Raw genomic sequence first — 12349 nt, 5'->3', positions numbered from 1 at the left:
TTAGCAACATCACATATGTTCTCATTTACCAAAGATCCTGGTGGCTCCCAGGTTCCTCTACCTCTTCAGGCAGCCCTGTATATTTATCTCCCACAGTGCTTGCCACAGCTTAAAACAGGTCTGCAACTCTAAAGAAAGTTACTTTAAGGGCAGGACCTATGCCTCACTCATACTGGAAACCTTGTGCCTAACACAAAGTAAGCACTTGGTTAGGTAATGCTGCTAAAGCCGAGTGAAGATGGTCTCTGCGTGGCTCACAAGATGCCTTTGGTTTCCTGGATCATTTTCCTTCAGACAGTGTTCAGGGGGATGTTCTCAGGTATGACACACAGTTCTAAGCTTCTCTGGAAGGGGGTGCCCATGAGATCAAAAGCTATGAGAAGGTAGGACCCACATTAAATACTGTATTTGCTATTCTAGTAGCTAAAACACCATCTGGCCAATACGAGGATTCTAATTAGATGCATACACAATTCTGAATCTATGGTCAGCCTGCCTGTGTCTTATTTATGTCTTTTCCTTTGATTTGGTCCCGTTCTTTGGAAATTCAGGGCACAGTCCAGGAGTACATTTCTAAGCATCTGTATTATTATTATTATTGTTGTTGTTGTTATTATTATTATTATTATTATTATTATTATTATTATTATTACTACAAACTCTGGCTACTACTACTACTATTATTATTATTATTATTATTATTATTATTATTATTATTATTATTATTACAAACTCTGACAAAGCACTATAGAAAAAAATCCTTTACATCTTTGCTTCAAAACCACTAGGTGCTTTAAAATGTCTCCCTTTTACTCCCTTTAGGAGAACACAATCTGAACTACTGAACAAACTAACCAAGATGAACGGCACACAGTATGAGATGATAAATGGATGAATGAGATATTAAGTTCTGGCATACTTACATCAATGTAAGGTAAAGAGAAAAGCTATTACCTGAGCTCAGCTGAGGGGTAAAATGAAAGGGATTGTGAGGTGGTTCCTGACCCTGCATATATGATATCTTCTCCTTCAAGTGACTAGGATGGTGACCACAACAGGGGTCTCAACCTTGTGACTAAGTTACAGGCAGAGTTTGTCTGGCAGGCCACCAGGAGGAAAGCAGTCTGATTGTGAAAATGTTTCCAGAGAGGGGTGCCTTTCCCAAACCAAAGTTCTCTAAATCGTACAGGGAACAAGAGAGTTCATTGCATCTGATGTTCAGCTGGAGTCACAGCCTCTGTAGATACCTTGGCTGCAGATTTTGCTGAGGACCCAGCCAAGCTATTCCTAACTGTAGCCAATAGGAACTGCAAGGTAATAAACTTGTACGGTTTTAAGCTGCTAAATTTGTGGTAATCTGCTAGACAGCAATTGAAAGCTAATGCAAGGCATTTCCCACCACAAGGGAGTGTAAGAGTCACTTCTACACACCTATTAGATCACAAAGACTAATCCCATTACTAAATCAAGTCCTCTTTGTATTTCATTTGTCTTCCATGAAATCCTTTCTGATGAGGCCTTGCCCCATTAGATGCACAGTTTGGAGGCGGAGAAGGGATGTACAGGACAGGATGTGAATATCCAGAGTGAATGCTGAGTTTGTCTCTCACTGGGGTTGACTTAGCTCTCTCCCCCAATACTAGTAGGAGGTGAGTTCTCTAACCAGGAAGTTTGGGAAAGCAGTTGTTTGTGAGTTGGGCTTTGCTTTGTCCTGGGCAGGCACTTGGGGAGACTTTTTCTGACAAGTGTATTTGTACAAAGAAATGAGACTACCAGTGACAATAGGCTGGCCGCTCCCCTGGTGTGTTGATTTGAAGGGTTCTTACCGAAGTAGGAAAGAGGCCCTGCCTTAGAGTGGCTGCCCTTATGGCTCCGAATGGAAGCGTCTAGGTAGAGGCCAGTGGAAGAGACAGAACTGTGAGAAAATTGTATCTAGCTTCAAGTGCGTGCAGTGGGGCTGATGCAAAGAAAAACCCATAAAGACAGTGATTCTGCTCTGCCCACTTCTCCAGATTCTCTCTTAAGGAGGAACAAGAAAGCAAAAGCAAGCAAACAAACAAATCAAGGAACTCAACAACAACAACAACCCAGTCTGGACCCAATGTTGTCTTCTCTTTCCTTCCTTCCTTTCTTCTTTCCTTCCTTTCTTTCTCCCCACCCAGGATCTGCCAAAGTAAATAGCAGCTCCAGCATTTTAACGAAGGGAGTTACCATGGGGACACAGGCAACACATGCAGCATGGTGGCAGCTGCAGCACAGAGGAAGGACCAAGACTTATAAACCAGGCTGGCAGCCGGCCACGGGGCAAGAGAGAGAGTTCTGCTGGAGGGTTTAATTTTACCAACTTCTATATACCTACACCCAGACGGGAAACCTGCCTTACTTTTATTTAAGATTTTATTTTTATTTTTGATTATATGTATACATGCTGGAAGTGCATACATATGACTGTAGTGCCTGTGTACTTGGGCAGGTCAGAAAGGGCTTTGGTTCCTCTGTAGCTTAAGTTACAGGCAGTTGAGAGCTGCCCTATTTGTTCTGACTGGGAACTGAACCCAGGTCCTCTGCTAGGACAGTTTGTGATCTTAATTGCTAAGCCACCTTCTGCCCTGTCCCCCATTTTACCTTCTCTTGACTATGGGAGTCTACTGGCCTAGACGTGTATCCTGCTGGCTGGCACGCTCATTTCGTGTCTCATGCAATCCAACAGTACAGTGAAGAAAGCGAGATAGGAAAAGATGCTGCGGACTTTTAAATAGGTCCATCGACCACACAAGACTACCACTGTTGGGGGCGGGGGTGGGGGGTGGGGAGAGAGAGAGAGAGAGAGAGAGAGAGAGAGAGAGAGAGAGAGAGAGAGAGAGAGAATATGCAGGTAGCAGGAGAGCTGGATAAAGCCTGGTATCAGAGCAGAAAGCAATCTTGGAATAGCCAGGAATCACTCAGGCTGATTCAAATGGAATAAAACTTCATACATAACGAAATCGTATACTGCCCATGATATACTAACACTTGATAATAAAAGTCTTACATTGGGAATATTTTCAGGAACTATACAGACACAAAAGACAACTAATTCAAGGTAAACTGTGGGTTACAAAGCATACCTACACTATAGAATCTATTTATAAATCAGTTGTCAAAATCTAGTTCTAGAGTAGAGATGAACTCTGATTATTACTATCTCAGAGCCTGGAGAAGAGAAGCCAAGGGTTCAAATAAATCCATTGGTCTACAGAGTAGAAGAGTTAGGAACTGGTTCTTGGGGCTAGAGAGATGGTTCAAAGGTTAAAAGAGCTGACTATTCTTCCAAAGGCCCTGAGTTCAATTCCCAGCAACCACATGGTGGGTCATAGCCATCTACAATGGAATCTGATGCCTTCTTCTAGCCTACTGGCTCACATACAGGCAGAATACTGTATAAATAATAAATAAGTCTTAAACAAACAAATAAGAACTGATTCTTAAATATTTTTATTTCAGTTCTCATGCTTTTTTGTTTTTTGTTTTTTGATTGTTTGTTGGGTTCTTGTGTGTGTGTGTGTGTGTGTGTGTGTGTGTGTTTGTTTTTGTTTTTGAGACAGGGTTTCTCTGTGTAGCCTTGGCTGTCTTGGGTTCACTTTGTAGACCAGGAAGACCTTGAACACACAAGAGATCTGCCTGCCCCTGCCTCCCCCAGTGCTGGGATTACAGGTGTGTGCTACTGTGTCCGGCTTCTCGTCTTCTTTTAAAGGGCTATTCTAGCTCTATTTGTTTTGTCAAATAAATATTTTGAATTCATAAGTAATGTCATGAGCACCACTGAAGCCAGATAAAAACATCAAACTCACTAACTGGACCCCTATCTAGCCACTGTCTTGATTCTCTATGCTCAGGGATGCAGGAGTCCTTTGGACTCCTAAGAGGCCAAGAGTATAGTACACGGTAAATCTACTAAGACATCGTTACTGAATTCAATGGAATACAGTCTCTATCTATACAGTATGAGAAAGATCCCAGCTTTCAAACAGTTATAACTGTCCATCTTGGAGGTAGTGTCACTATGATGTGCTATTAAAGTGACAATAAGCACATAGCTCTGATATGTCCCCTAAGATGACGAAACAGTACTGGGTAACAAGAAGAGGTCCTTCCTGGCCTCTCACTGTCACCTGTGCTCTTCATCCAGAGGAAGAGCAGTATCAATAAACATTATCTCCTGCAATCATAGTTTTTCCAGCGCTATATGAAACCAGCAGGCTATCCTGTCTCTCAGCCTGTGTTTCTTGGACCTTAGAACTTCACTCAAAGCTAGTGTATGGCACAGCATTCAATGTAGCAGAATTGAAGCTTTGGAGAGAGCCAACCCACGAACCTCAACCCTCCTGGATCAGTGCTTTCTCTTAAGAAGACCTGGGAACCCTTCTAGACTCACCTCGCATCCAGAAACCGGGAGCGCAGGATCATGACCGCCTCGCACGTGCTCTGCTTGAGCTGCATCTGGATGGAGCTGAACTTGCGGTGGATGATGCTGACCATCCGCTCAATCTCCTTCGGGGAGATGGGCCTGGTCCGGCTTTGCTCTCGAAGGAGGTTCATCACGTGGGTGGTGAATTCATTGCATGCCTGCAGAGGCCACACAGTGAGCATGGGGTGAGCTAAAATTTATGGCTTAGCATGCACTTCATACTATGGGGCCTGGGGTGCTTTTCTAAAGACTTGTGCAAGTGAAGAAAACTAGAAGGCTTTGTGACATTTGGCCAAATGTGACAGCTAGAATAAATGGTTGCCTAGAAACTCCTTCTGTCCCCAGTGGCTCTAGCTCTGTGTTTGGGCCCTGGCTTCAACTTCTTAAGGGAAAATTAAATTCTGGACAATTTTAATACCATTTTTCTTGTGATTTTATGACAGTGAAAGGGGAAGAGATTAAAACATCCACCCCTGCCTTTTGCCCCTATATTAAGAACAGAGAGGTTTGGGGTCAAACACATCATGAGCTTTCTCTGCCTTGTTCATTATCCCTGACATGGTAGGGCTTCCAAACATTCAGTTTGGGGGACACACAAACAGCCAAAAGAGTTTAAGTGGAATCACAAAAGAGAATATCTCTGATAACTCTTGCTGGAGATTTCTCATTAAGTTGGCTTTGAGTTTTATCTAAAGAAACCCTCTTATGCCTGCCTGGTCTATAACATAGGAGGATCCATCCCTATGAACCTAATAAAAAAAAGAGCATCCACTGTAATTTGGAGGGTCCAGAAACCGCCCTTGTAGGAACATACTATCAGCCAGCCGTGAAGTCAAAGCAGAACTCTAACTCTACTTTTTTATTTACCAGCTGGGAAAACTACGGTCCAGAGAAATGAAAGGATTCTCCCAAAGGCCCACAAGAGGCATGAGAGGGCTAAAGTGAGACTCAGATGCTTCTATTATTATGGGCCTGGAAATTCAGAGCCTGAACTTACTCTCTGAGAAGCTGCTACCCTCTCTTTCAGTTATTAATACTTAACATCCATAGTCTAGTTTCATTAACTGAACACTCAATAAAATATCTATTCGCGGATTAACTCACAGCAATGCTGTAAAACTGTATTAGATTTGTAATGAAAAGATCAAGATGGTGCTTTGAGAACCTCAAACTTAGGACTCAAAGGACCCCAAGTTTAATATGAAGAGCAGAAACACGGTTGTTATTGACAACATTGCATTACTGTGTTTTTATAGCATAAAGCTCTTCATATGAGCCAATAATGCAGTAGCAATAACAGGAGCCCACACTCATGGACTATTTATTAAAGAATCCTTTGAGTTTGGATGACCAAAAGAACATGGGCCGAGGCATCCACAGAGTGGCATCTGAACTCCACAGTGGGAGGCCTGCTTTGAACCCTGTCGCTGTGAACATTTATGCAAATGCTTTCATTACCAAGAGGCACACTTTAGACATCTGAGAGAGTTCATTATTCTTCAACCCTCGAACACATTAAAAGGTAACCATGTTCCTGTGCACAGAGACCTATATGTAGAGGAGAACACTTGTACAGAGCAGGAGATGGGTTGAGTGACAGCTTGCTTGGAACCCTGCCTGCAGGACTTTAGCAGTAGTGGCATTTGGGAGAAAGTTCTTTAGTATATCTGTGTTTCCTTTCGTTTGCAAGTTGGGGATGCTAACCCCTTACCTAATGAGGTACAACACAGACCTACAGAGCTACTATGTGTGCAATGCATACATGGGCCAAAAAACTGTGAGTCCTCATTATGGCTTCATAACATAGATAACTTAGGGGCTGAAGAGATGGCTCAGAAGTTAAGTGCATTGCTGCCTGCAGGGCTTCTTGCAGAGGACCTGGGTTTGGTTCTCAGCAGAAACGTGTCAGCTCATAACTACCTGTAGCTCCAGTCCCAGGGAATCTGATATACTCTTCTGGTCCCCTTGGGCACTGCATACATGTGGTGTACTTAGAAACATTTAGGCAACACATTTATTCATAAAATAAGGTAAACAAATTCCAAGGCAGCTTAGAAACCCACTATATTATCTCCATAGAGTAAACTTCTGTCTTGGTAAAATAGATATGACAATAAATGTCCCCCTTTCTATTCTGCAGGGGTATGCTGAAGAAAAAGCCACAAATAGGTCTACACAGCATTCTCTATTCAGAAAAGTGTTAACAAGACACAGCTCTGTGACAATCTTATTCCCAAGCCAAACCCAGGCTCTGGAACAGTACCCCCAAAGACAGTGAAGTGAAACCTGACAGGGAGCCAGCAGGAATTTTGAGGGCCTCATGACACAGAGTAGGGGGCTAGCCTAAGAGTAAGGCCACAGCCATCTTTCTGAAAAAGCAGAACAATCTGCTGGGCTGCAGCATCCCTATGTTTAGGGGACTGTCAGGGAGCAGGAGCTGCAGGCTAAGGAGGAGTTGTCAAAGTTACCAGCTCTCAGCTGGGAAGCCACAGTGCTTGGCTAATAATAATGTGTTTCATTACAGTGCATCAAACTACTCACAATATCTGGGGTTTAGTCAGGGCATTTTATTCCCGGGCCTTTTATGCTTTGCACTGAGCAGTCAGCGGAGTCCTTCCACCCACTGCTGAGGTGGAGAGAAACAGCTGCTAAGCAGCTGGGAGAACACACAACTGAGGTTCAAGATTTCCAAGCCTATCTTAGATGGACAGGACAAAATGGTCCAGATTCTTCTAGGACCTGAACTGCCCGTCACGGACCCTTCACTTCCCCACACGACATTGACGGAAGCTGGGCTGCTTCTGTTAGCTCAGGTGCTCACAGTAAGATATATGCTTGAAGCGAAAACATAATAGAATGTTCAAGGTCCAACAGTCTCTGTTGTGGACTGTTAAGAAAACCACGAGGAAGAGTTTAAGCTACCTTGTGGGGCAGGCGGAGTTCTAGAAAGGAGAGTCCCATGTGGGCTATCCAAGGACAGCTGGAGATACAGCAAACAAAGGAGAAGACCCTATAGGGCACCTCACAAGGCTCTAGATTTTTGGCTGACATCCTGCATGTCAAGGCATCTTCTTCCCACTGAATGCAGTGCTGTTCACAAAGGTAAGAAGAATCTGCATGCTCCCTTAGCTGTGAACTGTGAACACCCCAGATCAGCAATGGAGACTTAGCTCTGTCAACACTCCAGTGGCAATGTTTACAGAAGTGGAAGAACTCCTCCTCGAAGCATCAAGAGGGTCATTTTAATAAACAGCCCTTGGAATAAGATTTGGTTTCCTGACACCATGGTCTTTTTTTGTTTACTTTTTAAAAATCTATTCGAGTGTGTCAGCTCTTAACTACCTTAGCCACCAACAGGAACGGCTAAAGAAATGCTTTAGTTATGTCATTTAATAGTGACGGAAGTTTCTAGAAGCTTCTTTATTTAATAACCTTGGGATAAAAATAGGAGCTTGTTCAGGTGGGTCTATTCAGAGAGTTGGGGGTGAGGGAAGAGGTGGTGATTAATGATCGTGCGGTTATCTGCTATCAATAGACAAAGAACCAAACAAAGACAGCAGAATCCACAGTAACAACTAGGGATGTGGAGGGTGACATTTCACTTGACTGAGGTTCCCTACTTTTAACAAAGCCCCCATGAGGAACTGTTGCAGAAACATGAAGAAGATGGATCTCTTAAACATAGCAGCTAAAAGGTTAACGGCGCCATCGCCGCACAAGCTGCTATCTATTATAATTAGCAAACTAATTTTAATAAATTATTAAGCATCCAGAATGTGTTAAGAAGAACTCACTTCTTACCCAGAAACTGCCCACATAAATAAAAAGACATGACGCCTTACTTCCTAAATCTAATAAAAACACAAGGCAAGTCTACCACTGCTACATTTGCATAATCTGCTCTGTACTCGTGGGTTTTCCCCTAAGTTCTTTACTTCCAACATCGTTATGGTTTATGGTAGGCAGGAATAGGAATCCGTAAGAAATTTCTAGAGAGAACATTTTTTTATCACTACCCTGGTGCTACCAGTCCAGGCCAAGGAAATGACAGACCCTCTTGTTATTCAATGTTGACCAGTGTTCACACTTTATTTTTTAACTAAATGAAGTCAGGCTTTGTTTTAATGACAGCCCTTGGCCCAAGGGTCAAAATAGGACTCTAGAGAAACCTTTATTCCTCACCGGATGCGTGACCTCAGACACATTTCCCCTCTTTCACCTCACCTTCCTCACCTGCATCAACGGGTCCTAGGCATCCAACGACAAAATGGCTTGGAAGAGCAAGTGCAACTATGCTGTTGTGAGTATGTTACTGAAATGGACCACTGCTGCCCAAGTGGTTCCATTTTGGAGGAAGACAGCAGAGGGAGAAGGGGGTTTCAATGGAGAAATCAGTTCTGTGCTGTCGACATCCCATGCTCACAACGAAGCCATCTTTCAACACCCCCAAGTCTAACAGGCATTGCAGTTGTGTCATTGGGGGAAGCTGTATTTACTGTGTTCCTTTCATGTCTTGCTGATCTGGCATGAGTTAACCTAGATGTCAGGCCTAGGCAGGTTGCTGGCCAAAGGCCACGCTTCCTGGAGAAGGTGAAGAAGGAGTAGGACAGAGGAGATAAACCAACAGGCCATCCAGAGATCTTTAGGAGAAAAGTCTGCACCTGCATCTTCTAAAGTTACCCCACTAAGTTAGGGCAGAGTCCAGATTCCTAATCATCCCAGTGGGGAAAGGCACCATTAGTAGGCAGGCCAGCTTATCGCAGACTCTGCTGGGACCTGAGACAAGTCTTCACGAGCCAACAGTGTGTCAAGAACATTTGTTCTTTCCCAAGAAAGTACAGGGCAATGACTTACAGTTCTTAACATGTTGGCTTTTATTTTCCCATCCTTCAGGTCCCACCACACCTTGTGTGGTGGTTGGATTTCACTATGCTTAAGGAGGTGTACCATTTCCTCCTGCATAAAAGAATGGGCTTAGTGGGTATCTGTCCCAACAGTGGAAAGGAGTGCAATAATGAAACTTTGTCCACTTTAAACTTTTAAATGTACATTTCTGTTTTAATATGTAAATTTTCTATCACATTTGTATTTGCTCTTTAGCCTAGGCAGTCATAAGTAGACTGCTTTTTCCCCCTTTTCCAGTTTGGCTCATAAAAATAGTAAAAGAAAATCGATTTCAAAGAGAAGACATTTGTATAGAACCTAAGTTTCAGCATTGAACCCAATGGTGACAAATATATAAATTAATGGAAGAAAGCTGGATGTTAAAGGACTCCCGAGAGAGCACCATTGTTCACAATGGCTGGAGACCCGGCATTGATATGGAAGTCTGAGTATATGGGGGAGAGGCAGGGCTTGTTCGAACAGGGGCATCACTAGGGTACTGCATCTCTGCATAATGTTTTGTGTCTTAAAGCCATCCTATTCTTTCCATCAATGGACTTCATGACTGACCAGTCATGAATCTACAGTGGTCTATCAAATATCTGCTCCTTGGGGTATAGTATGCAGGTCCATCCCACTGTCAGAAGAATGGTAGGACTACAATTGAGGTTGATGTGACTCTAGAACATCTCCAGGATGATCTACTATCTCTGTGGAGAATCCTGCATTACGGCGCATATCACACACAAAGAAGAGGGTGCATTTGACTCAGTTGGCCACAGCCTAGAAAGGTCAGGTTCAAGTGTCTCTTTCCAGGAGATTCTCTGAGCATTCCAAAGAGTAATGCCCCTTAAAGAAACAACAAAGCTGTGGCCAAAGGAAGCCAGCATCCCCTGCAATCAGGTTGCAATTTTGACAGCAGTTCCTGTGCTTAGGGAAGACTGTGTAATCATGTTTCATGCCCCAAAAATGTTCCAGAGTTCCTGGCATAGGATGTTGCTTCCATTGCCTATTTATGTTTCTTAAGGGCATCAAGGGCATCGTTTACAATGTCGTGGTTTTTAGGGTCTTGCCCCACATAAGAGCTAGGCTTTCAATAGTGGAGACCAGGGCCTTGAGGGGACTCAAGATTCTAGGATGATAAGCCCTGACCTCTGGGAAAGGCCTGAGCAAGGCATGTGTGCAAGCTGTGAGGCCATGGTTTGTTTTGCCCTTTCCTTGTTCAACGGGCACCATGAGGGGTGTGGTTACCTGCTCATACTTTTCCAGCTCTGTATGGTAGATTTGTCTGATCTGTGAGAGTTTGGCTCTGTAGTCGGAATGCTCCACTGAGTTGTCTGAACCTGCGCCCCCAGAAGCTGCTGCAGCCGCTGCCGCTGCCGCTGAGCCTCCGCCCTTCTCGGGCCCGGCTACCCCTTCCGCTAGCAGCATGTTGTCCAGTCGCATCAGCTGGGGGTCTGTGGGCTCCTCTTCTTGGGCTCCCCGAATACTCAAAACTATAGAGGAAGACAAAAGGAAAAGGAAGTATTAACGACAGGAACTCATGGGGGAAACATCTGACAAATACAAACACAAAATTATAAAAACTCATCTGTGTCCCTAAGCTCAGCCGGTTTCCAGATCACATGCCATGTGGCACGTGAAGAACAGAGGGCGAGCAGGACAAGAACTGAGAGGATAAGAACGTGGGAGGAGACAGTTGCTTTGTTCTAAAGAAGCACTACTCACAGGAGGTAGCAAGAATAGGAGGACAGTAGGGTCGGGACCAGAAGGAGGAGCACGGAGAGTTAGTGTGTCATGCATAAAGTTTCACTTGCAGAAGATGAACGGAGTTCTTGGAAGCCTAGCCCTGTGGGCCACACCTATAATGCCAGCTCTCAGTGGAACCAGGAGGATCAGGAGTTCAAGGTCATCATCGTGTGTGTGTGTGTGTGTGTGTGTGTGTGTGTGTGTGTGTGTGTGTGTGTGTTACAGGCCAGCCTGGGCTATATGAGGACTTGTCTCTATTCTCTCCCAAAGAGACAGATGTTGGTGATGGTCACACAACCATGTGAATCTCCTTAATGCCGGTAACCTGCATACCACAAAATAGTCAAAATTCCCATTATATCCATTATATGTCCTTGACCACAATCAATGATAGACTAGAAACATCAGTTATAACAGTATGATTTTTTTACTTTAATCTTCAAATTGCCAGATTTCAAGAAAAGACACATTTCTTCATTTCTTACTTTAGATTTCTGCTTGTGGCTTTTACTCTGTAACTTTCTTTGCAAAATTGGATTAACCTACACTTTCATTTCCAAAATAACTTCGGCAAGATAAATCCAGTTCATGGAATTAAACCCTAAGACTTTCCCTGGACTAGCTGAAAGAGTACAGAGTAGTCTAGAAAAACAGAAAGACAAATGGACCCCAGCATAGGGGCATGCTGCTTTTAAAACTGAAATCCATCTGTGCTGGGTGGTAAGCCCTCTGTCCTATGCAGAGTGAGGGTGTGGTCTTTTGGAAATAGATCTTTTCATGGATTCAGCAAACCAAGTTTCAGGTAAAAATCTGGCTACTTTTTAGGGGAGCACCACAACTTTGTGGGTGGGGGTAACTGGGACTGAAAGAGATCAAGTGAGTCAGCAGAGCCCTGCCGACTAGAGAGATACTTGTATGCCTCCCATACACAGCAGGCCATCAGATAAACAAAGCAACAAAACTAGTTGTACCATCAGCCACCAAGTCTTTGTTGAGGGAGAACAAGAATGTTGGGAAAAAATAAAAATAATTCTGAGAACAGAAAAGGAGGGAAGGACTTAGACGATATGAAGAGGACCAGTGCTCTGGCCTCGTTTAACCATGGAGGAGACGGAATTTAAGTCTCAGTGGACGGACAAGAGCTACAAGAGTCAAGAGCTGTTTGGGGGTACCAAGAGAACAAACCAGAACTAGTTGTCTCCTAAGTAGCCCTCCTCATCCCCCAGGCTGGGCTAGGGAAGGTAGGAATGATGAGCTCACTGTAAGTGG

The 12349-nt window shown here is 43.8% G+C and overlaps 1 protein-coding gene across 5 annotated transcripts in view; it reads right to left on the bottom strand.

The window, feature by feature from the left end:
* Positions 1-12349, bottom strand: part of PBX1 (PBX homeobox 1) — a 309744-nt gene that overhangs the window by 82200 nt on the left and 215195 nt on the right. For all 5 annotated transcript variants that reach the window (XM_084789024.1, XM_084789023.1, XM_084789027.1 and 2 more), the window contains 2 exons: positions 10583-10827; positions 4415-4605 (listed from right to left, as the gene is read on the bottom strand). In XM_084789024.1, the coding sequence (XP_084645150.1) occupies positions 4415-4605; positions 10583-10827 (436 nt within the window). The remainder of the gene's footprint in view (positions 1-4414; positions 4606-10582; positions 10828-12349) is intronic.

This window comes from Acomys minous (genome assembly GCF_964271855.1).
Source record: "Acomys minous genome assembly, chromosome: 1".
Lineage (NCBI taxonomy): Eukaryota > Metazoa > Chordata > Mammalia > Rodentia > Muridae > Acomys > Acomys minous.
This window is presented reverse-complemented; position numbering and strand designations above follow the sequence as displayed.